This window comes from Vombatus ursinus, unplaced genomic scaffold, assembly GCF_900497805.2.
Source record: "Vombatus ursinus unplaced genomic scaffold, bare-nosed wombat genome assembly UNPS02011353.1, whole genome shotgun sequence".
In the NCBI taxonomy this organism is placed as follows: Eukaryota; Metazoa; Chordata; class Mammalia; order Diprotodontia; family Vombatidae; genus Vombatus; species Vombatus ursinus.
The window spans coordinates 1,486,244-1,512,478 of NW_020951131.1; the positions used below are offsets into that span (position 1 = coordinate 1,486,244).

Genomic DNA, 26,235 nt, shown 5'->3' on the forward strand with positions numbered 1-26,235 from the left:
CCCCTCCCCAAACTCAACTGAGGACATTGCCTCTGTGTGAGAAAATAGAGACCATGCCATGAGCTCCCTCTTCTCCCCAAATGGACATCTCCAAACCCTCTGACATTCCCCATCCATTCCCACGCTCTCCTCCTTTCTTCCCTCTGTGATGGAGATGTGGCCGTTCTCCTCACTAAAGTCAAACTTCTTCATATATCGCTGATTCTCTCCCTCCTTTGGCAGATTGCCCCCAGCATCATCTCTCCCCTCTATTTTCAATCTCTCCCTATTTATTGGCTCATTTCTGGATGTCTACAAACACACCAAGGTCTCCTACATCCTTAAACAAAACCTCTCCCTAAGCCCTATCATCCCCTCTATATCGTCCTCTAGCTGTCATCTCTTTCACAGCCGGAGTCTAGAAAAAGCTGTCATGGCCCTTTTCCACTTCCTCTCTTGTCATGCACATCTCTACCCCTTGTAATCTTATTGCTAACTCACCTCTCAGCTGTAACCCTTCTCTCCAAAGTCACCAGTGATCTAACTGACAAATCTGATGGGTTTCTCTCAGTCTTTATCCTCCTGGAGCTCTCTGGAGCATCTGACACTATTGATTTTTCTCCCCTAGAGACTCTCCCCTCTCTGGGTCTTTGTGACTAACTCTCAGTTCTCTTGCTCCATCTCTAACTGCTCCTGCTCAGTGTCCTTTGCTGGTTGTTGTTCGGTAACTTAATAAATGTCTGTTGACTGACTGATGGACTTAACTGTGCATATGTTGTTGGCCTCAGTAGAATCCATTGAATGCAGAGACCATTTCATTTGTGTCCATCATCAGCCCAGGGCCCCATGTTTATTGAATTATAAGAACTTTGTTGTATCTTCAAACATCAGTTAGTTAGTGGGCATTAAGTGCCTACTCTGTGCCAGGCACTGTGAGAAGAGCTGGAGATACAACAGAAAAGGGAACTAATTCCTTCCTTCCAATCATCACTGAAGACAAGAGGCTGAACATGGCTGGGCCCATTATGGAGCCTTTCATGCCCTGCATCTTGCCCGTCACTGTTTATTCCTCCTAACACCACCTGTACCATGGGGTGGAGTCTCATAAGGGGGAGGAATTTCCTTAGAAATAATGACAATGCATTGGAAATGCACCCACTCAATGTAAGAACGGACCTTGCAAGCATCCTTATAAACCGCCATGCCTGTGATTTGGACTATTGAAGAGAGACATGGAGGAATGGAAAGGATTTATCCTAGGCAGAAAGAGAAGCCCTTTTCTCTGCCCATTGGTATAAAACATGAATTAGTGCCAGTAGCTTTTGTGATAGTCATGTATACTATTTGAGCCTGCTTTGCATGTGTTCTAAGCAATGTAACTTCTTCTTCCTAGGACTCCAGGCAAGGCCGTATAATGAGAGCAATCAGGTTTCACTTAGAAACCTTCAGTCCGAGGTCGCAGAGAAGAATCCTGACTTTGCCAAGGTAACACAAGCATCTAACTTCTAGACACAAAACACATTCAGTTTTAAAATGGAAGCATCTGTTGTGGTAGCTGCATTTGACTTTGTCTAGTCAGAACTGAATTCATGCAACAGAAACTTTGAACAGTGATGGCCTCCATGACTTACAAATATGCCAGAGGCATCAAATGCCCAAACCAGATTAAAATGTAATTGGGAAACACTTAACAAAATAAAGAAAAATAGAATACAACATAGATAATGTTCATTTGTGGTTTTCTAAGTCAGTGTGTGGCTTGCAGGGGCTTCTTTTTGCGTTTGACATCATTGGTTTCCACCAATGAGTTTGGATTTTGTTACAGGAGCTCTCCAATTATCAATTGCTCTCATAAATGTTCCAAAAGAAAATTGATTTGATTGGTTTGTGTCAAAAAAACATAGTTTCACTACAGATTTCATTCTGGTTGTGGATGCTGAAGGAGACAGTTCTAGTGCCTTTGAATGACAACAGAAACATATGGTAGCCTCTGAAAGACTGGACATCATGCTAATCTACACTTTTGAAGAAAAATATATAAGTATACTTAATGCCATTAAAATGATCTGATTAAAAAATGAAAATTTATTTGATACAGATCTAGCATGCAGATAAACTGGATTAAGGATACCTATATGAAAACTAAGCAGGGTTTCTCAAAATTACAAGAAAACATCCCCAACATTAAAATAAAACCCAAGCTGAAACAAATCACAAATCACTGATTTCCTTTTTGTCCATGGGTATTGTCCTCCAGCTTTTGCTGTCCAAAGGGAAAGTGAGGTTAAAAGAACAGACTGAATTTAAAGGATTAAAGTAGGTGAAGGATTCACAACATTAAATATTGGGCATTTCTTTCCAATGTTGATTCAGATTTAACTGAGGGTCAGTTGATTGACTTAGGTGCTAGATGGACTCTTATTCAACTTGTATTTAATAAAATGTGAACTTTTCTTAGTAAATATTTGATCTGTTAATGTCCCAAATGATGGAGAAAGATTGCCATTCCCACCCCCATCCCCCATGCTTTCCTGATTGACCATTAGAGCCATCTCAATTGAGATGTCTCAGGGAGACTTTCACGAGTAATAAAAGAATGTGAGATCATTCATAATTTATTTCTGGAGAACATGGTCAAAGACACTTGGAATGCCAGGGAGGGAACATCAAAGGAGTCTTGAACCTGATTTGGAATTCTGGAGCACAGCATCGACTATAAAAAAAACCATCTGGACTCTTGGCCAGGAATGGAGTGCATGTAACAAGGGCCAATTAAAAAAAAAAAAAAATTGGCCTGGAGTCTTGAGAATCTGATCAGAAGGGCTTTGAATTGAAAGGGGATCCAGAAAGGAGAAAACTGTAAATCTTTCAAGCCTCATACCCCAGAGAGTAGCAGATAGAACATAGAAAAAAAAAATAACAGGAAAGTAAGTAATTCACAAAAGGCGGTATTCCATAAGACAAGAGCCAACCGTAAAGCTCAAGGACTCAGATGTCTAGATACAAATGTACAGCATATAGGTAACAAGCAGAAACAGTGGAGCTTCTAAAGGAAGGAGGTGAATTTGACCCCGTAGGTGTCACTGAGACTTGTGGGAGAGGAAAGATGACTGGAAGGTGACTCAGGACAGGTGCACCCTATTCCAAAGGATTGATACATGGGACCCTGGAATGGTGCTCGTTGTGTGTCCGTGTGTGTACACATCTGCATGTTGATGCCTCTTCAAACATGTTGGCTTTCCAATTCATCTCCCTTCTCAACTCCAAGACTGTCACCTTCTCATGACCACAACCATACACAGGGATGGTCATACATTTCATGGCATCGTGACCCACAAGTGCGTTTCCAGAACTCTGCAATCCCTCTGTCTAACTCTACCCTTCTCTCCTGGTCCTGAATCTAGCCATGTTTAAATCTATTCTCTGTTCCCATCTCACACGTGCCTCCCTGATTTCCTAGCTCACCCTGGTCTGGCTTCACTTTCCTCCCTTTGAGACTCTGATGCTATAATAACTAGCTCAACCTTATGTTGGCCTCTACCCTTGGATTCCCTTTCCTTTTTTCAATTTTGACTCATCACTTTCTAAACCACAGCCTTTGATGACCCCACTGTCTGCCTTCTTCACTCCAATCCATGGGCTGCTGAACAGGACTGCAAGAACTCACACAACCCGGCTGATGGGGTCCACCACAAAGGGAATTGTAATTGGATGTTCCTTGCTGCAGGAAAATCCTTTCATTCTTATTTAATTGATTCCCTATCACATGCCATGCAGTCTGTTTCTCTTCCCCATTCCTTCCCCCTTCCCTCTCAGGAAAGCATGTGACTGCTGGAGCAGAACAGAGCCCCTTTATTTCCCCGGTGAGCCCCTGCCCTAATCCTCCCCTCTCATTTCTCCTCAAGATTTCTCCTCCCAACAATATACCTTAAAGACCCCCAGCGTCAGTCCTGTCACTGAGCCCTGGGGACCACTGAGTCATTCTCTGCACCTGGCTGCTCAACTCTCACACTTGTGCTGTCTCCCCCAATTAGAATAGAAGCTCTCTGAAGGCAGGAACCATCTTCATTTTTTAATTAATCTTAACCTCAGTGACTGCCATATACTAAGCACTTAATGAGTGCTTTTCATTTCCACACTGCACTGGAAAAACTGAGATTATCATGGGTGAATGTCCTCTTTTTCCAAGTTCAATGCCACAGATTCCCTCAACAACATGATCCATCCTCTTGTCTATCCATCCCTTCTCTGAGGGAGTGATGGCCCTTCTCTTGGGCAAGACAAACCCCTCTAATTCTGTCCCATCACCTTTCATTTCCACTGGAATCTCATTCTTTCTTCCATCCCACTCTCTCTAATGCTCACTTTCCCTTCTTTTTACCCCATCTAGCTTCAACCAGACAGGAGCCCCTCCAAGCTTAGGTGGGTCCCTGGATAGTGGAGAGAGTTCAGGGCAAATGCTTAGAGTCTTTCTGGCTACGCTTGCCAGAGTGGCCACTCCACTCATTGTCACTATCAGCGTGACCCTGGGCAAGTCACCTCACCATCCTGGGCTTCACTGTCTTCACCCAGAAAATGACAGGGTTGGGACTGGATGACTTTTGAGGTCCCTTCCAGCTCTAAATTAAGGGTCCTGTGACCCTATGAGTATCCAGGTACCCCTGCAACACTATGGCAATGCCCTGAAGGAAGGTTTCCACAAAACCTTCCTTTGTAGGGTAGAGAAATGCTGTTCCTCATTTCACTTGGCCTTAGTTAGTCACTTAGGAAACATTCATTAATCACCTGCTAGGTACCAGGCACTGTTCTAAATACTGGAGATACAACAGAAAGGGCAAAAGCCAGTCCCTGCTCTCAAGGAACTGATAGTCTAATGAAAGACAGTCTTTGATAGTCTAATGAGAAAGACGACAAGCAAACAAATATGTACAAACAAACAAGATAGAAGGTCATTAGAAGCACCAGAATGAAGAGGGTCTGGGAAGGCTTCCTGCAGAAGGTGGGGTCTTTAGTTGGGACTTGAAGGAAGCTGGGGAGATCAGTGGTCAGAGCAGAGGAGGGAGACATTCCAGGCATGGGAGGCAGCCTGAGAAAATGCCCAGGGCTGAGAGATGGAGGGTCTTGTTCATGGAAGAGCCGGGAAACCAATGTTACTAAATCTAAGTGTACATGTCAGGGAGTAAGGTGTAGGAAGACCGGAAAGGAAAGAGGGGGCTTTGAACAGCAGAGGATTTTGTGTTTGATCCTGGAGACAATAGGGAGCCACTGGAGCTTATTGAGTGAGGGGAGTGACGTGGTCAGACCTACACTTTAGGAAGACTACTTTGACAGCTAAATGGAGGATATATTGGAATAGGGAGAGGCAGACAGACTCCCAAGCACTATTGCAATGGTCCACTTGTGAGGCAATGAGGTGTGCACAAGGCCAGGGGCAGTATCAGAAGAAAGAAGAGGGCATATTGGAGAGATGCTGCTATGGTGGGGTTCCCAGGCCTTGGCAACAGCTTGGATATGGTGGTTGAAGAGAGTGAGGAGTCCAGGACTGAAAGCCTGAGAGTCTGGGAGGAGGGTGGTGCCCTCTACAATAATAGGGAAGGGAGAAAGGGTGGGGTGGGGTTAGGGGACAAGATAATGAATTCTGTTCTGAATGTGTTGACTTTAAAATGTCTGCTGGGTATCCAGTTTAAGATGTTTGAGAGAAAGCTGGAAATGGGAGCCTGGAGGAAAGCAGAGAAGTTAGGGAAGGATAGGTAAATTTCAGAAACATCAGCATACAGATGACAATTAAATCCATGGGAGCAGATGAGATCCCCAAGTGAAATAGTGCAGAGGGCCCAGGACACAGCCCTGTAAGACACCTACAGTTAGAAGGCATGATCTAGGTGAGGATCCAGCAAAGGAGATTGAGAAGGAGAGGTCAGAGAGGGAGGAGGAGAACCAGGAGAGAGAGGGGGGTGTCCCAAAAACCTAGAGAGATGACGGTATCCAGGAGAAGAGGGGGATCCATTGGTCAACCTTCTCTGTTATAAGCCCATGCTGATGTCAACATTTCAAAACATACCATAATAAAAACACCATGTCTGATTCATTTGAAAATTCCATTTCATTTGAAGATTCCATTTCAACTGGGAAAACCAACAATAGTTTAACAAATGCCTCCAATGTGCCAAGCACTGGGAACACAAGATTATCCCGAAGCCTCCCCTGCCCTCCAGGAGCATCTACTTTACTAGAGGGATACTGCATGTAAACAGAGCAGTATTTACAAAATCACTTGATGGGAGACTGAGTAATGATGGCTGAGGAGATCAGGAAGGGTTTCTACTAGGAAGTGGTGCCTGACCCAAGCCTTGAGAGGAGCTTGGGACACCAAGAGGCATTGGTGAAGAGCTCATGGATCCCAAACACCCTTACAATGTCATCGAGGCAGGAAATGGGATGCTGAGCCAGATGTCTGGTTTAGAGTGCCTGAAGGGAGGGGGCAGCTAGGTGGCACAGTGGATAGAGTACCAGTCCTGGATTCAGGAAGACCTGAGTTCAAATATGGCCTCAGACACATAACACTCACTAGCTGTGTGACCCTGGGCAAAGTCACTTAACCCCATTGCCTCGCCCGAAAAAAATAAAATAAAATAAAATAAAATAGGGTGCCTGAAGGGATGTAAAGTGAAATGAGCCCAGGAAGGTAGTTTGTGAAAGACCCTAAGGGCCAAACTGAGGAATTGGTCTTGCCACCAGGGGGTAATAGGGAGCTCCTGAAGGTATTTGAGCAGAGGAATGACCTGGTCAGATGTGAGCACTAGGACTATGATGTTGGCAGCTATCTAGAGATCAGAGTAGGAAGGGGTTGCTATTGATGTACAGGGAGAGTTGGACCATTTTTTTTTATCCTATTATACTACATCTGTTGATTCCCTGTTTCAATTTATAAAATCGTGTCCTTCTTCTGAAAGGCCTGAGGGTATCAGTATAAAGTTAAAAACATAAAATCATTCAATAAAATACATAAAAGCATAAAAGCTATTACCAGCTGGACAAGATCATGTTTGAAACACCTAAAAAAAGGTCAATATCTTAACGAAGCTTCTAAGAGAAAGGAAATGTAAAGGGATGGATTTTATGGAAGTTTGGATGGCCTCCAGACCCAGAGCTCTTGGCACACCAAGAGGGCTGAGCAAGAGAAGGAGCCAGTGCCATCCGGCGCCATCTTCTCTAAAAGAAAGAGCTTCTCTTCTCAGGAATTCAAATTGTGTCGGGTGGAAGGGACATTTCCCAAGCAAAGCTTACATAAGCAAGTTTTAAAGTGCAGTGGCCCACACTCCTCCTCCTGGGGACTCTTGCTCAATGGTGGCCCTGGACCAAAGAGCTGGGTCCAAGCTAAGAAGGCTTCTTCCATGGGCTGAGGGCTGGAGCAGAGACATCCCCCATCTGACGTCCAGCCTGGCTAAGTCCAGGGACGCTTAGCTCTAGAATGGCCACAAGCCACAGAAATTCTCAAGCCCTTCTTCATTATTCTTAGAGGGCATCTAGTTTCTCCACTGTATCAGTGGAGAAAGGAACCATGGTCCTTGATGTCATAACTCCTTTGATGGATAGAATATCCCTTGTTCATACTCCACTAGAAGCAGAGGCAGTGTGGTAGGATGGAGTGACCTGGACTCCTGCCCTGGGTCTGAAACCCAATGGCTACGTGACCCTGGGCAAGTCCTTTAACCTCTTAGCACCCCAGACAACTCTCTAAGATCATGTTATAGACATGCTGCTGTTCTACGTCATTGGAGGTGTTTTTTAATGCCACAAGTTCTCCACACTGATCAAATCATGTCTGGACTAAGAAAATGGATGTATCTGTTTCAGTAGTTTACACTATAGAAATGATTCCATGTGGTCAGCTTGGGAAGAGATCATATGTACATGAGATAGAATTCTCATTCACAAAAACCATCCTGATGTACATTGGCCCGAGAGTCCCGGGTGGCACCAGACTAGTCATTGTCTCCTGTTGCCTCCTCTTATCTCTCTCTGTCTCTGTCTCTGTCCCTCTCCACTTTCCCTCCCTCCCTCCCTCTCTCTCTCCCCCTCTCCGCCTCTCCCCTTCACTTTCCTCGGGAGAAGGGCAGGACATATATTTGTCTTTGTTTTTTCTAGAGCCTAGCAGAATGGCTGGCACATAGTAGGCACCTAATGCTTGTTAACAAATTGATCGATTTGGTGGTTTTTTTTTCCTCTGAAGGAATCCAAGTCCAAGAAGGGAAAGAACTCAGAACCAAAATTCAGTACATATAGTTTATTTTACAGATTTTTGCCTGTGGTGAAGATATCTGTATCACTCGGCTATCATTTCTAGAAAAGGAGACCCAAGCAGAAAATGGCAGGGCATTCCCAGTGGCTACCATCTTTAGATCAGTTAGGTTTTTCCTCAGTTTTGAACCTAAATGACTGAAAAAAGAGTAGTCTTCCATCCGTTGGCCTCCTCTGACTTCATCTGCATTTCCGTCCAAGTACTGTAGGTTTTCCCTTAAATTCACTTCACAGAATCATAGTTTTGGGCTGGAAGAAACCTTAGACACAATCAAATACAATTGTCTCACTTTATAGATGAGGAAACTGAGGCACAGAGAGGTTAAAAAGCTTCAGTAAGTATGTGATGCTCTACAAACTCTGCCATCCTCTGGGGAATCACAGTGATTTGACGTTTTGTCTTCAGCCGTCTTCCCACTATATTCTATTCCATTCTCTGTCTTCTCTGAAAACATTAATCAAATCAACACCCCTGCTCCTGGAAAGGAAAGGATGCTCCTGCCCCAAGGCTCTACTCACCCTCCCTGTGACTGTCTAGGTCCAACCCCTCCCCAGTCACTGCTCTGCTGAAATCCTTTTCCCTGTTAGAATACAAGGCCCTTGAGGGCACAGTCTGTCGTACTCCATGTATTTGTATCTCTGGCAAACAGTACAGTGTAGGGTGAGGGCTTGATCAATGCCTTTCAGTCAGTAATTGATGAATGGATTTATTCAATGATCATCTCGCGTCAGCGATTCTTGGATCTACTTGTCCATCTCTGACCTTTCTTCTGACCTCTGGTCTTGCATTTCGAACTCAACACCAGCCATCTCAGACTGGAAGTCCCACAGATGTGGTACTCATCCTGTCCCAAACTGAACTCATCAACAACTCTCCCCAGACCCCCAACTAAAGCCCTCCCCTATTTAGAATGTTCTGAAAGCGGTTGAGGGCACTGTCGTATTCCCAGTTGCTCAGGCTCAAAATCTAGATCTCATCCATGACTCCTCACCCCTCATACCCAATCAGTTCCCAAGTCCTGTCAATTCTATGTTGATCACAGCTCCCATATACACCTCCTCCTTCTCTCGGATGCTGCTGCAGGCTCTTATCCCTTCATGCCTGGGCTATTGCAATGGCCTTCTGGACGGTCTTCCTCCCTCAAGTCCCTCCCCCCTCCAGGGTCTCTTCCACTCGTCTGTCAGTCTAATCTCCTGAAAGCACAGATCAGACCATGTCCCGTCAGTTATTCAATAAACTCCAGTGTCTCCCTGTGGCCTCCAAGATCAGATAGGAAATTCTTTGGCTTTTAAAGTCCTTCATAATCTGATGTTCCTCACCTTGCCACTCTCTGTATTCTGCCTCCAGTGATGCTGGACACAAGATCCTCCATTTCCTAACTCTGGGCATTTTTCTGGCTGTTCCTGGCTGTTTCCTGGTTCCATTTCTAGAACATTCTCTCCCACCTCATCTCTTCCTCCTGGCTTCTCTGGTTTCCTTCAAGGCTCAATTAAAATTCCCTATTAGATTATGAACACCTTGAGGGCAGGGACTGTCTTGCCTTTCTTTGTCTCTACCAGACTCAGCACAGTGCCTGGCACACAGTAAGCACTAGATAAAAGATTGTTGACTTGACTATGCTGATGGTTTTTTTGTGGGCTTCTTTGTAGCCCACAACTTTACTGAATTTATTCATGTATTTCAATTCATTGTTCTGCGGATACCCATGAATTTTCTAAGTAAGCCATCATGTCATCAGCAAACAAAGTTCCATCTCCTCTTTGCCCTGAATTTTCTCATATCTCACAGCCCTCTCAAATCTACTCAAATGCATGTCACATTTGAGAAAAGTTCTCATCCCATAATTAGAGCATAGTTCTCTTAGGAAACACCCCAAACAGCTCATGGGGTACGCACAGAGATATACTAGACCTTAGACCTAGTCATTTCTCCCCAGAGAGGCACAGAGCCTTATCTAGCTCTGCTTCTAAGTTAATGTCTAACACCTAGTACAATAATAATTAGAAGGGGGTTCCCATTGTCTTTTCCTCTGAAGGATTACTCACATACTTCAGATGAACTCTCATCAACTTCATCCTTCAGGTCTCCATCCAGATCAACATTAACTACCATCTAGGTCAGCAGTACCTCGACCCCAATCTCCCTGCTGCAGTTTGTCTCCAGAGGACAGAACTAGAAATGGGGTAGGAATTGGCAAGTTTATAACACCAAGAGCAATTCATTGTCTAATAGATAACTGGTCAAAGTGCATGAACAGATTTTAAAATTTTTTTCCTATTATAAGTGGACACATTGAAAAATGCCCAAAGTCAATTTTAATGACGAAAATGCAAGTGAAAACTCCCAGGGACTCACCTTGCACTACACAGACCAGCAAAGGTGACAAAAGATAAGAAAGTCAATGTTGGAAGGGTTCTAAGAAGACAGATATGTTGTTGTACCGTTGGTGAAACTATGAAGTAGTCTAACCATTCTGGATTTCAGTTTGAAATTATGAAAAAAAAGTGACTAAACCTTCTATATCCTTTGACCCAGGAAATTCAGTTCTGTACGTATCTACTCCAAGGAAGTCAAGACAGAGACAAAGATCCGACATCCAAGAAGAGTTGTAGTAGCCCTCTTTGTGGTAACAAAGAGCTGGAAAGAAAGAGGTCTCAGAGGAAGTCAGGAATGACTTGGAAGCATAATCACTCTCAACTTTCCCTCTTTCATCTTTTCAATTGATTTATCCACCTTAGAATCATTGGTTTAGAGCAAGAAAGGACGTTAGGTGTCGTCATTCATCCTCCTACTTTTATAGAAGAGGAGAAGAGATGCGTCTTTCTTGGGTCACCCAGGTAGCAACCTGGAGCTAGAGGTGGTAGGGTCCTAAGAAGCCTCTTAGTCCAACTTCATCATTTTAGTTCCAAGGTAGGGTCAAAGACCTCTCACAGGGCTGCAGGGTCATAGATCTAAGACTGGAAGTGATCTAAAAGATCCTCAAAATAAGTAGGAGCTATTATGATCCCCATTTTACAATTAGGGAAACTGAGACGTGGTTAAATGACTTGCTCAGGGTTACACTGCTAGTAAGACTATGGATTTGAACTCACATCTTCCTGACTCCAGATCCAGTGCTCCATCCATCATGCCCTCTACCTGCCTCAAGGAGGAAAATACACAGATAAATAAATACTAAATGTTAACAAAGTAAATACAAAGTAACTGGGAAGCAGTGGAAAGAGCCATGGAAAGAACATGGCTCTGAAGTCAGAAGACCTGGGTTCAAATCCTGCCTCTTACTATGTGACTTTGGGCAAATCACTTCATTTCTCTGAACCTCAGTTTCCTCACGCGTAAAACGAGGAGGTGGCACTACATGGTCTCTGATGTCCTGGCTCCAGATGCCTATGGCCCTGAGACTCTCCGTTGGAAGCAGAAAGGAAGGAAGTAGACTAGAGGCCTCTTCCGTACCTTCCACGTATAAACTTACAATCCCCACCACCTCCTTGGTCCTCCGGGTAATGGCTCCATCCAATCGAGGGTAACGGGAATTCCCGAAATGCTTTCATAGGCTCACAGAAGTTGGGAGCGGGAGAGACTTCAGTTCCCTCACCAGAACTAAGTGGGGGTGGGAGGTGGGAAGAGCAGCAATAATTGTCAAGCATTCAAGGCAGTTGGGTGGCCCGGTGGGTACAGTGCTGGGCTGGACTCAGGAAGTTTTGTGGTTGTTCAGACGTTTTTCAGTTTTGTCTGACTCTTTGTGACCCCACTTGGGGTTTTCTTGGCAGAGACGTTGGAGTGGTTTTCCTTTCCTCCTCCAGCTCATTTTACAGATGAGGAAACTGAGGCAAACAGGGTCACACAGTTAGTAAGTGTCTGAGGCCAGATCTGAACTAAGGACGATGAGTCTTCCTGACTCCAGGCACGGCATTCTATCCACTATCCAGCTTCATGTTCTTTCCAGCTATGTGACCCTGGGGAAGTCACCTCATTTCTGCCTGACTCAGTTTCCTCAAGTGTGTATTACAATAATACCTATTTCCCAGGGGTGGTTGTGAGAATCAAGTGAGATAATGTACGTACAGTGCATCTTAAAATGCTCTATGAATGTTAGTTGTTACCATTAGGGTTATTATGACTATTCAATGAGCTATACTGGGTTTCTAGTCGGGGAACCTGAGGATGATTCCCAGACTGGACACTTACTAGCCCCGTGGCTTTGGGCAGGCCAGCTGACCTCCCTGGCCTCATTTTCCCGGCTTGTAAAATGAGGGGGTTGACTTAGGAGGACCTTTCCAGCTCTTGATCAATGTCCCCGTTTCATACAGAGGAGCTTATACCAACATCGGAGAAGAATCAGGAAAGACCCCGTCCAGGGGATGGCACTTGAGCTAGGGATTCCTGGGGGCGTCAGTGAGTGGCAGGGCAGGGATGTGAACTCTGGTCCTCTCACTCCCAACCCACCCCTCTTTCCCCTCCCCCTGGCTTTTTGAACAACATCACCATCAGTATATGAGCTTGCTTTCTCCTCCTCCTCCTCCTCCTCCAAAAAGTGCCGTCTGTGACACTCTCTTCCCTGTCTGGTTTGTGCCAGTTCTGCGTGCCACCCACCAGTCATCCCTTCCAGCTTCCTGAACCTGAGCGTCTCTGCACTCAGTGGGTGGTCAATAAATTCAGCTACATAATTTTGTATGGTGGGTAGCTGCATACAGAGCTTTACAAGAAAATAGTGTAATGAATGCGAAAATGGGGCTCTGTCTGCAGCGAGCACGCCAGAAATGTAGGTAGCAGGGCTGGCTCTTCCCATGCCCCTCTCCATTGCTTTCTAAATAAACGGAATAAACAAGTTCAAATAAGGAGGCCAGGGAGCTGCCTCCTCTCAGCTGGCCCTCCCTGGCTAGGCTAGACCCTTGATAGAACCATCCCGGTGCTTCCTCTGAGCCATCCAGCGTCCAGAACATACCATCTGTTGATTAAAAGTATAATATAGGGACAGCTAGGTGGCACAGTGGATAGAGCACCGGCCCTGAAGTCAGGAGGACCTGAGTTCAAATCTGGCCTCAGACCAAACACTTGACACTTACTAGCTGTGTGACCCTAGGCAAGTCACTTAACTCCAATTGCCTTAAAAAAAAATTAAAAAATGAAAATACTTAAAAAAAATTTTAAAAAAGTATAATATAGCCCATCATCTATATTATTAAAGTAGACAGACCCCAAATCCCTCCTTCTGCAACCACTCATTTCACTGGAGCACACTGTATTTGGCTTGTCAGAGTAAACCATTTATCATCTAACCCGATAGATATTATAATTGTTTGGGTCAGAAAAAATTAAGCTCAGCTATCGTCAATCACTCCTGCTCATTGGCTGCCTTGGGTTTCTCTAGAAGCCAGAGATTCTGGTGATGCTAAGCAATGGGAATCTGGCTACGAGATGAGACTAGAAACCCAGAATGCTCCATTATCTCTGTGTTTCCCTGAGTCTATGGGGGAAGGGGTAGGCATGGGAATGGAGAGTTCTCTCCACCACCATAACAGACCTGTCTGGGCAAGAGTGCTGAGCTGACTCCCACACACCAACTTCACACAGAATCACCATCTACTCACATCAGTCACTTCTCCCTCTGTTTCCAGGTAGAAACATTTTAATATTGCAGGGCATCAGCACTGGTACGTCTATGGGTGAGGGGCTGGGGGTGGGGCTGAAGTTTGACAATCAGTGCTGACCTTGACATCATTGAACAAACCCAAGACCAGCTGCCCTGCTGAGAAAGTCAGTTAATCTGTCAGGCTCATGGTTGGGGAACACTGAATTTCTGCACCAATCTCTTCAATTTCCCCCCAAAAAATCCCCAACATTTGAGAGAGAGGATTTCAGGCCCGTGTGAATTGCTGGGGCAGAAAAAAGGCAAGAGAAGTGCTTCAAGGAAGTTAGTGCTGGAATGATGGGCAGCATGCTAGCTTAGGAAAGGAAGACTCAGGACACATGTGAGAGTGAAGGCTTTGCATAATAATCCGAGTCTCTTGTCATTTGCAGGAGACTCTAGCATCACAGAAAACAAAGATGATTTCATCTCTCCTCATTTCCCAGCTGATTGATGAGCGTAGATTGCAGAAGAATGCCCCAGCCTTGCCAGGGCAGTGCATGATGGTTCAGCCTGAAATCCATCCTCTGAACCAGTCTTTGGCTGGTCACGGTACAGCTAACATTGACCAAGCCTCTTCCTTGCTTCCTGGCAGAATGGGAATCAAAACATCCTGCAGGGAGGCTGGGTCTGGAACCAAGCTGCCTTCGCAAGAGGGAAATCAGGATCCTAACCCAAGAAAAGGGTTTTCCTCCATCACCATCACAGCCAGGCGAGTTGGTCCTCTGGCCAACACCCTGATGTGGGGCACTGCTGTTGACCCCCTGTGCTCCAAGTGCGGGACCGAGGACAGACTCATGGACAAAATAGCTTTGGCCAGCGATCAGGAAGCAGAACCTCCCCACAAACTCCTAAATGGTCACAAGGGCTCCGAGAATAGGCTGGCAACTCCACTCAAGGCTGCTGAACCTCACAGGCAGTTGTGTGAAGGTCATTCACGCTGGACTTTGAACCCCGAAAATAAGGAGAATGCGATGATCCCTCCAGCCGTCCCAAGTCATGGAGAGAAAGTTCCCCTTTTGTTTAGCTCCTGTGTTCACCTGCGAGTGTCTCAGCCGTGTGCAAACACCATCCATTACTTAGATAGATCTCTTTCCATACCTCTTGACCAGTCTCCCATTACAGGCTCCAAAATGCACAGATCCGTTCTGTCCCTCAACCTGACCTGTAATTCTCATGGATTAACACCAGATGGAGTAGATCGCATGGCTAATACAGAGGAGGAAGACATGGCAGATGATCCAACGAGCCAGAAGCAAGCCGAGCCAAACGAAAACGGGTCCCCGACAGCTTGGGACGCAGACTTCAAAGACAACCGTCTAAAAGAAAACCCACCTTGGCGCAGAATCTCTTCAGGGAAATACCCATGTCCTTGGAGCAGCGCACCTCCCCTGGGAAGCCCAGAGTTGTCAGAGGCTGGGAAAGGAAGAAATCACTTAACAGTGGGGAAGACGAAAGGAGACAGTATGGCCTTGTACCACACCGTTAGCCAGCCCAATAAGCTGTCCATTCACATCCCAGGCTGGAGCTATGCGGCAGGTGAGTGGCGGGCACATTGGTTCACCCTTGGGCCATTCCAAGTACAGACTCATTCCAGCCAACCATTAGACAATGGGCGGCTCTTCAGAATACACACTTATCAGACTTTTTTCAGAGCCCCTTGAGTCTTTGAACAGCTAAATTCTTATTTTATAATCAAAAAACAATTCCAGTATTGGAGGTTAAAGCCTAGCACTGTCCCGTGGTTTTTACATCAAAGAATAATTCTTGAATGTCAACAGTAGGGCCAAAACAACAGGCTGAAACAAAGAGTGTTGGGAGCTGGGTTGACAGCAGATCAAACATGTGTATGGGAAAGGTAATGTTCAGTCTACCATCTGGATGTCTGGTGCTAGGGAGACAGTACATCTGGCTTTGTGGAAGAAGAATTGGAATGGGACTGGATTGGCCATTCTTCCACTAGCTGTCTGATCATGGAAGCCAGATATAGAAGCTGGGGCCGCGGCTGATGATTTTTTTTTCTTTAAAAAAATCATTGCGTTCAATTTTCTCTCCTTTCTCCCTGACTTTCTCCCACATCATGTTATGGGGTGGGGGAAAGTGCTGGGCTCCCCAAAATGATGCCAGCAGATGACAAGTCCTGGCAGAGCTTAACAAAATGGAAAAGTTTGGTGTTTGGGCTTGACAAAGGAGTGGCATCTGTCATCCAAGAATCAGCCTGATTACATTCCAGTAGTTCATCAAAGGTGGTTGGCCACCGGGGGAAGGATTGAAGAGGCAGTGTGGTATAGTGGGTAAGACCTTGAACTTCCAAGAAAGGACTGGGTTCACTCCCTGCCTCAGACACTCACTAGCTGTGTGACACTTAACCACCCCATGCCTCAGTTTCCTCATCTATAAAATGAGGAAGATGGGTCTCATTGGCTTCTAAGATTCCTATGAATTTTTTTCAGTGACAGCCACAAAAAAACATTCTGCTCAGGCAGAGAACAGTTGTATGTGCCCCGAGGGAAGGGGGACAGATTCTTGGATGACAGATGGAAAAGCCTGATGGAAATAAGAGTGATTAGTGTGAATACAGCTGCACTAATAGTGAGCATGACTCTCTTTTGGCCCAGGAGGAAAAGAGGTACATACATGCTCTTATGGGGAACCAGAGAACTGAGAGGCCACTTGGGGCTCTCCTTCCCTATTCTCTTGTCCAGTGGGGCTCTGGCCGAGCTTGGCTTTGGGACTCAGCTGGGGCTCCTCTCTCTGAAGCCGGGCCATCCTGGCTCTGCCCGGGGGGTGTGACCTGCCTGAGCTCTGCCCATGGCCTTGAAGGGCTAGACCAGAGACTCGTTTGCCTTGCTTCCCATTGTAAACTTTTGTTTGGAAGCTTTGAAATTAGAGGGCCGCAAAATAAGTTACTTTCCTTCTACTTGGGAAAATTATGTAAAGATAACGGTAGTAAAAATTTAAAAGCTGCATATGCACAATAATTTTACCGTACAACTTTTCTCCATTAAAAGCTTTATTAAGTAATAAAACTGATTGTAAAACATTTTGAAACGATAATATGCCCTAGAAATGTTTAAAAACATAATTAAGTTTGACAAGGGTATGTGTAGTGAATGCTTGGAGACGTTTTATGAATATGCGGACAGTTTTTTTCCACGGCATCCAATGCAAGGCATGAAAAGTCTATAGACCTATCAACAAGAGAGGAAATGGGGCTGATTGTCAGTTTGCCAATGACGAGCCCACCCCCTCCTCATTTTTCAAGAAATGGGACAAGCCAAGTACATTACCTTGGTTATTAGCAGAGCAAAATTCCAAAAATAAATCCGGTTCACTTTTTTATTACTTATTTAAGCTTGAACCAATTAGTTCTCTAAAACCAACTTGGATGATAGGGAATCATAAACGTTTGTATTTATTATACTTTATGTTGAAGAATCTTGAGACATTAACACAATCCAACCTCAAATGCCCTTGGCAAAGGACAGGCACGTCGATAAACATGCAGGTTCAGCCTTAGGATGTTTCCTTCTTTTTTTAACAGAATTTAATTTCCTAGTCAGTTTGCCCAGGCTAATTTTTTAACTATTTTGTCTGAAACTTAACCTTAAACACCAATACAAACAACTATGCTTATTAGCTCTTCACATTTTAGTTAATGTATTACTATGTAAGCAAGGAGAGGACACATCTGAAATTTCATCAGTGAGGAAACTCCTGACACGTCCTTCCTTTGTCATTTACCTGCTGTGTGACCTTGACCAAGTCCCTTAACCTCCATAGGCATCAGTTTGCTCATTTCTAAGACAAAGGGGTTGAACGAGGTGACCTCTGAGGTGCCATCTGGCTCCAACTCTGGTATCCTGTGTGTGACCTTGGGGAAGTCACTTCCCACTTCCTTGGTCCTCAGTTTCCTCATCTGCCAAAGAAGGAGGTGGCCCTGATGACCTCTGAGGTCACTTCTAAGTTAAGATTGATGAGTGTTAATGATGAAATAACTGTTCCTCGGCTTACAGTCTTAGAGTTTGCTGAAACCTGAGGAGGCAAATGACTTGTCCAGGGTCACACAGCCAGTTTTTGGTGGAGGGAGGCCTTGAACCTTTCTTAATCCACGAGCTCATTCTACATCCATCACTGTCTTCACTTCAGTGCGCCACGTAGCCTGACATTTCCTCAGTCCCCCTTGCCAAGACCCTGTCAGGATTCTGTGCATCCATCCTCACTCAGTTTTCTCCATCTCGTCCCTGTCAGTGTGTCTTTCCCCTACTGCTTCTGCCGTCTTCATTGCCCATGATTCCTTAAAGGGTTTCCAGGTTTCTCTGTGGTCTGTGTGCTTAAATATTGTCACAACAACCCTGGGAGGTAGGTGCTAGTATTGCCCCCATTTTACAGATGAGAAAACAGAGGCAGATAAAGGTTGCATGGTTTGCCAAGGCTCACACAGCTAAGAAGCATCCAAGGTCAGATTTGAGCTCAGTCTTCCCGATTCTGTGTCTATTGATCTATCCACTGCGCCTCCCAACTGCTTCAATTTATAATGTTTATAATAGTCTTTGACCTTTTCCTTTTTATGGGCTTGGAGACACATTGATTTTAGTATTTCTTATTGTCATTTTCCTTCAGAAATGCGTTCCCTTATTTTCCCTTCCTTAACGCGGCAGCTGAGTTTCCTCTCCCAGTTTCAGATTCCCCCACCTGCCCCTACCCTATATGGACAGAAACATGGGATTATGCCTCAGGGAATTAATTTTCTTGGTGGTGTGTTTAGAAGGTGGATGACATTAGACACACCCTTTTCTCACCAATGGTGAGTTTCATTTACACTTTCCAGGTCAATTGAGAATTTTAGAGTGGACTTCAATAAAACCCAGTAAGTAACAAAAGAAGGGAGATTTATGTAAATATAGTTGTCGCACATATTGTTTTCTTGGCTCTATTTATTTCACTCTGCATTGATCCATGGAAATCTTTATATAGCTATATGTTTTATCATCTTTGTTGTTTCTTATAGCATAATAATATTTCATCACACTCATGTACCATAATTTCTCTAGACATATCTCAAGTGATGAGCATCTACTTTATTTCTAATTCTTTGCTGTCACAAAAAGTGCTGCTATAAGTATTTTGGTATATATGGGGACTTTCTTCTTATTAATGACCTCCTTGGAGAATAAGCCTTGTAGTGGAATTCAAGGATATGGGCATTTAATCACTTTGTTTGCATAATTCCAAATTGTTTTCTGAAATGGCTATGCTGATTCACAACTCCACCGACAATGCACAAGTGTGCCTATCTTCCCATAACCCCACCAACATTGACTTCCTATGTTTTTCACTTTTGCCAATTTTCAGGATGTGAGGTGAAACCTCAGGGTTTGGACAGGCATTTATTAAGTACCTACTAAGTGCTGGGGTTACAAAGACAAAAAAGAAAACTACTCTCCAGGAGTTTAGATTTTACTGTGGAGATATGACAGGCACCTTGATAGAAAACTTTGTACCAAATATGTACAAAGTGATACATAGCAATTTGAAGATGGAGAGAACATTTCAGCTGGGGAGATGAGGAAAGATCACATGTAGGTGGTGGCACTTGAGCTGAGCTTTGGAGGAAGGAAGGCATTTTAGGTCAGGGGGACAAACTACATTTATCTGCCTTCGATTCTGGGTGCCAGAGTATTGGCCTGCTCATATCTGTTTTCTACCTGTGTTACTCCACCGTGTCCAGGACCCCCTGGAAAGCTGTGAACCAGACACACCTCTGATGACCTAACAAAGCCCAGGGCTTATGTCCTCAGGTGCTTTTGACTCTCTTTAAATACCTCCCTTCAGCCTCCTTTTCATATTTTCCACCTGAAACACTTTTTCACCAGGGAACTGTGTATTACTATGTGAGATTCTTAAGAATAAGGTAGGTGGTGGGAAAGAAGAGGAAGCTACTTAATTCATACCTGATGGAAATGATTTTAAAACCCTTGATTTGGGCTCCCTTTTCTCCATGTAGGCCAGAGACCTGATTAATAGCTAGTGTGTAATATTTGACATCCTCCAGATGACAAAATCAAATTGAGCTGAAAGCAAACAAGATGAAATACATTGCAGAAAAAATAGACTTAAAGATTTTAAAATCTTTACTTAAATACTTTTAAATAAGTTTCATAATTTTCTGTGCCCCCTTTAGCCTTTTCTAAATAGTCCTAACACAGACTCCTGGGTCTTTTACAAAACAAACAAACAAAAAACAAAAAACAAATAACAAAAAAACCAGTCCCTTTAACTGTCCGGCTGTCCCACACAAGATTCCATCAACCCTACCCCTGCCTTTGCACAGCCCGGCCTCCAGGCCCGCCATGTGCTTCCCTCTCACCTCGGCTCCTAGTTTCCTTCAGACCTCAGCTCAAACACTGCATCCTATGGGAACCTCTCCCTGATTTCCCCCCACTCCCAGATGCTAGTACCTCCCAACCAAAACAACCTTGTATGTGCTCTGCATAAGCTTTAATATGCGTGTGTCATTCCCCCCAGTGGATTGTCAAGTCTTTGAAGGAAAAAGCTGTTCTATTCTTGTCTCTGTATCCCCCAGTGCCTAGCACAGTGCTGGGCACTTAGTAGGCATTTAAATTGCTGAATAAGTGCAGAACACTGCATTTTGGGATGACGCCAATCGTTAGGGGCTTTGCCCTTCCACCAAGCCTAGGTGGGCCTCTTTCGCACTTGGACCCACAGCCCCAAGTTCTGCCCTCTGGGGCCAAAGAAAAGAGTTCCCTATGATCCTCGCAACCCCCTTGTGAGGCCCTTACACTGCGGGTTATCAGCATTCCTGTCCAGCAGTTTCAAAAGGGCCAAGAGCGGTCCCGCAGCCAGGGCCTCCTTCTATTCCACCATTTCCTCCAGCATGGAATCATGTTTGTGCCTTACCCCTATCAGACTGAGCTCCCTGACGGCAGAGACATGGCTTAGGGAACCTTTGGCTCTTCCCCAGAGCTGGTTTCATCTAACACTTTCCTCTTAGAGATGAGGAAACTGAAGCCCAGAATGATTAGACCAATTAACTGACAGCTTCACCAATCCTGCAGCAATATGCCTGTTCTCCCAGAGTTCCCTCTAGTATGGGCTGTTTGCATTATTTATCATGGTCGCCAATTTTCTGGCTATGAGATGGAACTTCAGCGACGTGATTTGCATTTCTCTCATTGTTAGTGATTGGGGGCATTTTTTCTCGTGGAGGTTAATCATTCACATTTCATCTTCCGAGAGCTGTCTCTTCACACTCTCTGGCCCACTCTGTCTTGGGGAACGACCCTTGCTCTTAGAGGTTCATGTCACTTCCCTCTGCATGAGCACTTAGTAGACAGATTTTTATCAGACTCAAAATCCCTGATTGTTTCATAGCAGAAAGAATTTATGCAAAGGGAAGCTTCTGCCTTTCCTCTGGAGCCTCTTGATGAGGTCAGCGCTGAAGGCTTTGCTCTGTGATCTGTGGGCAAAGGAATGAAAAAGGATGTGGAACATATGGTGGGCTTTTCATTAGAGCATGAGCCTCAGTACCTGCCCCTAGACTGGACACCCTGTAACTGAACTAATATTGTTCCTGAGTAGAGAAGCCTGAATCAAAGGTGCACGCGAGTGTGAGTGTGTGAGTGTATGTGTGTGTGTGCGTGTGCGCATGCATGTGTGCGAATGTATATGTGTGTGTTTGTGCATGCGCATGTGTGTGAGTACATGTGCATGTGTGCATGTGAGTGTGTGTGCATGTGTGAATATGTGTGAGTGCATGTGTGTGCGTGTGTGAGTGTATGAGTGTGTGCATGTGTGTGTACCTGTGTGTGCATGTGAGTGTGAGTGTGTGTGTGCGTGCGTGTGCGTGTATGTGAGTATTGGGGGGCAGTCTGGGTGCTGAGTATAGAGCAGATGCCTTCTTTTGGGGGACGCACCTGCTTCACAGGCAATGCACCTAACCAGATTCTTGGCAATGACCAGCTGGTGCTGCCTTGTTCTGAACATGCCAGCCAGATGCCCAACAACATGAGGATGGCATTGTTTTTCTGTGACTTCAGCTGGCAGCCAGGCAGCTCTAAATTGGCCCTGGACTCTAAATAGCGTGTGTGGTTGCAGAGCCTAATGACGGCCCAGTTGGCGCAGTGGGTAGAGCTCCTGGTCTGGGGTCAGGAAGACTCATTTTCAAATCTGGCCTCAGATATTTACTGGCAGGGTGACCCTGGGCAAGCCACTTCACCCTGTCAGCCTCAGTTTCCTCATCTGTAAAATGAGCCGGAGAAGGAATGGCAAACCATTCCAGTGTCTCTGCCAAGAAAACCCCGAGTGGGGTCACGGAGAGTCCGACAGGACTGAAATGACTGAGCAGCAAAACTCTGGATTATCCAGTATTGTTGTTTCCTCATTCCACACCGAGTGGCTTTAAACCCAAGGACCCTGAAGACCACATGTTTACCATTCCTACCTGCTTTTTTCCAGGAACTCTTTCCCCAGCAGCTGTAGAGATTCCCTTAGCTAAGGACTCTAGGCAGTGATATTCCTTATCTCCTCCTAGCCACATCCCTAGCAGCTGGCTATAGCTAATAGCTATAGTTGATGACCCCAGGAGAGGACGCTGTCTTTTGTACATGGCTCATAAAACTGGCCTGCACCATGCGTTAGGAAGATTGGCTGGACATCAAAGGGAGGGAGGACACATCTTTTGCGCGTGGTCTCCATGCCTAGACTGATCCCTTCTCACTTCCACCTCAAAGAATCCCCAGCTTCCTTTGATAATATGTCTTGGGAGCTGTCAAACCATTTGACACAGTGGTATTTTTTGACCTCTTGGGTCCCCTCCAAGTGGAACATTCTGTGAAGAAGGGGAATCTAAGCTTCAGTGTCCACCTTGTGCAGGAAGAGATGGTGTCATCGAATCAAGCCAAGCCTCTGCTGACCTTGTTATTCCAAACTCACTTAATCATGGCCCAATGAGGTTTTAGAGACAGAAAGGTACCTTAGAGGTCATCTGGTCAAATTCCCTTGTTTCATAAATGAAAAAATCTATCATTGAAAAAGGTCACAAGTCATAGAACGTGTGGATTCCTTCGAAACACAGCTCATCTGCCACATCCTTTGTGAGGCCATAACTGAGCTCGGCATTTGCCAATACTTTCTTCTTCTTGAAATTGTTCTGTATTTACCTAGTGGCTTATGAGTTATTTCTCCTGATAGAATATAAGTTACTTGAGGGCAGGGAGTATTTTGTTTTTTCCCTTTTTATCACCAGCACCTCACACATAATATGCTCTTGATAAATGTTTGTTGAAATGATTTAAATTGAATTGAATTGAAGCTCCTCTAGATGACATATTTCTCAGTCTATCTGGATATTAAACATACTAGTCCTTTTTTACTTAGAAGAACGTATTTTACAGAATTCAAAAGCAAAAAAGTTTATGCTCCCAGACAGACAGTTCCTTCCAAGAGCATTTGTAGGATGGGATGGCATGGCATTCTGTGACTCTCCTGCTCCTGGTGTGAAATGATGGGGTGCCCTTCTTTCCACATGGTCAACACATTTTACTCTGCAAATGACATTGGTCTTCTTCCTGTCCCTTCCATGGCCTTCCATCTCCCACCTCCAATCATTTCCGTTGGCTGTGCCCCAAGCCTGGGATTTTCTCTCTCTCTACCGCTGCCTCTTGACTTGTCTGTCATCCTTCAAGGCTCAGCTGATGTTTCACCTTCTACAAAATTTTTTTCTCAGTCTTCCTCTATCTTAGTGCCTTCCCTCTGAGATTACTCCCAATTTGGCCTGCATATAGGTTGTACATAGTAGTTTGAACGTTTTACCCCAGTAATATGTGTTCTCTTAGAGAGCAGGAGCTGTTTTTTGGTCAGTTTTGCCCTTCTTATCTTCAGGGGTTAGCACAATACCTGGCACATAGGAGATGCTTCACAAACACTTGTTGGCTTGACTTCAGAGCGCTCAATACATCGAAACATGGAGTGTTCACCATATCTCAACATGAAGATTCTAAGAACTTACCGACCTTTTTTTCTGGCAACTTGAACTCCATCTGCATATCCCAACAAACACTAGGGCAAGCTGGTATTTATTGCCAAGCAAAGAGGAACCAGAAAGGCCAGCATTTCCTTTTCAAAAGTTCTATTGTTCAGTCATTTCAGTCGGGTATGACTCTCCATGACCCCATTTGGAGTTTTCTTGGCTGAGATACTGGAGTGGCTTGTCATTTCCTTTTCCAGCTCATTTTACAAATGAAGAAACTGAGACAAACAGGGTTAAGTGACTTGCCCAGGGTCATACAGCTCCTGTCTGAGGCCAGATTTGAACTCAGGAAGATGAGTCCTCCTGACTCCAGGCCTTCTGCTCTATCCACTGTGCCACCTAGTTGCCCATTATATTCTTTAAAGATTAAGTAAATGTCAGGGTGTGGCAATCCATCCTGCATTTGTGATTTCATTGGTAGAAGGATCTTACGTTATTTATATGCACCTATGTGAATAGGTGTAATGACATTATAATGTCTGAAAAGAAAAGGTCTGTAAGATCAAATAAAGGGATTTTTTTTTTAAAAGAGTAGTGTGGACAGAAAATTGGAAGAGTAAGACCATTGAAGAAACTCTATCCAAAGACAAAAGTCTTAAAAATGTACTTCTTTTGTAATGTAGGAAGTGAGCCTAATGAAAATGGTGGAAATTCCAATTTGTCCTTTGACGATTGCTTTGATTACAATTTGAAATGTTATTGACCATTTTCTGTGTATTATTTCCTTTCTTCCTCCCCTTCTTTATTCTCTTTTTTTCTTCCCTCCTCCTTCCTGATTCCAAACATTCATTGACCATGTCTGCTCTACAGATGGCTAAGTTTGGCAATGGGGTGTGGGGGAGAGATACAAGATCTTGATAAGACACTGCTCTTGTCCTTCTGGAGTTTACAGTTTAGTTCAATTATTTCAATACAACAAGGACCTTCTGTGTGTCAGACCCTAAAAATGTCAGGTGCTAAGAATACAAAGATAATATTTACAAAATCCCTACTCTCAAGGAGCTTCCATTCTGCAGGGGAAACACTGAGTACACAAAGAAACATATAAACATATACAGAAGGTAAATGCGAAGCATGACAGTTGGGAGAGGCAAAGTCAAGAACACTGAAGATGATGAGGGACTGTTGCATATGGGGAAGTAGCCCATAAGAGCCAGCTTGGCTGGTGTAGCAGTGCCCAGCATATAACAGGGGCTTCATAGATGTTTGGTGAGTTGAATGCATGTAGAGTGGGTGGTCAAGGTGTGGTAAGCCACTGGCCCTCAGTGGCAAAGGTCTTGAAATGCCAAGAGGGGAACTTATAAGGGGATGGCTGGGGAGTGCATGGCTCCCGGTGGCTGTGGGGGGGGGGGGGGGGTTGGTCTATGACTTAGTGAAGCCCAGACAGTCTTGCCTTGCTCTGAGGTCTCCATTGAGTCCATTAGCTGAGAACAAACCTAAGCTTTATTTTTTTGTGCCACAAGAACTTATTGAACAGGTTCTGATTTCCCAGACTCAAAGGCTTAAAGCTTGAACTCTGAGGTCAGCTAGCCTGAGCCCTCCCCAAATGACAGGCCAACTCTCCAGCAGGAGCCTCCGCAGGGGATAGGAGCTCACCACGCAGGCCGGGAAGGCCACCGAGCCCATTTGGGGATTGTTCTCATTCAGGTCTGTTTTGAAAAGCCTTCCTTATGTGACTTAGGACACAAAAAGACAAAAAAAAATGAGTCCCTGCATTCATGGAGTTTTCATTTTACTGAAAAAAAAAACAAAAAACAAACAGCCTTTACACGGAGAAGTGAGTGCAAACTATATACTTGGTGAATACAAAGACATTTTGGGGGGAGGCTAAGTATTCAAATGAGGGGGGGTGGGGATCCTGAAGGGCTTCCTGTGTGAGGTAACACTTGGGTAGAGCCTTGAAGGGGACTAGGAATTCCAAGAAATTGAAGTGAGCTGAACAGATGAGCATTTCCTAGAATCATTAAAAGTCTCCTCCCTCCCTTCCTTCCTCCTTCCTTCCTCCCTCCCTTCCTTCCTCCTTCCTTCTTTCCCTCCTTCCTTCCTTCCTTCCCTCCTTCCTTTCTTCCCTCTTTCTTCCTCTCTCCCTTTCTCCTTCCCTCTTCTCTCTTTCCCTCCCTCCCTTCTTTCCTTCCTTTCTTCCTTCCTTACTCTCTCCCTTTCTCCCTCCTTTTCTCTCTCCTTCTCCCTCCCTCTTCTCTCTCTCCCTCCCTCCCTTCCTCCCTCCCTTTCTTTCTTTCTTTCTTTCTTTCTTTCTTTCTTTCTTTCTTTCTT

The 26,235-nt window shown here is 44.8% G+C and overlaps 1 protein-coding gene across 1 annotated transcript in view; it reads left to right on the plus strand.

The window, feature by feature from the left end:
• The window catches only part of CUNH10orf90 (chromosome unknown C10orf90 homolog), a 246,378-nt gene that overhangs the window by 153,147 nt on the left and 66,996 nt on the right, over positions 1-26,235 (plus strand). The window contains exons 3-4 of the mRNA XM_027855954.1: positions 1,373-1,464; positions 14,303-15,449. Of these exons, the coding sequence (XP_027711755.1) occupies positions 1,373-1,464; positions 14,303-15,449 (1,239 nt within the window). The remainder of the gene's footprint in view (positions 1-1,372; positions 1,465-14,302; positions 15,450-26,235) is intronic.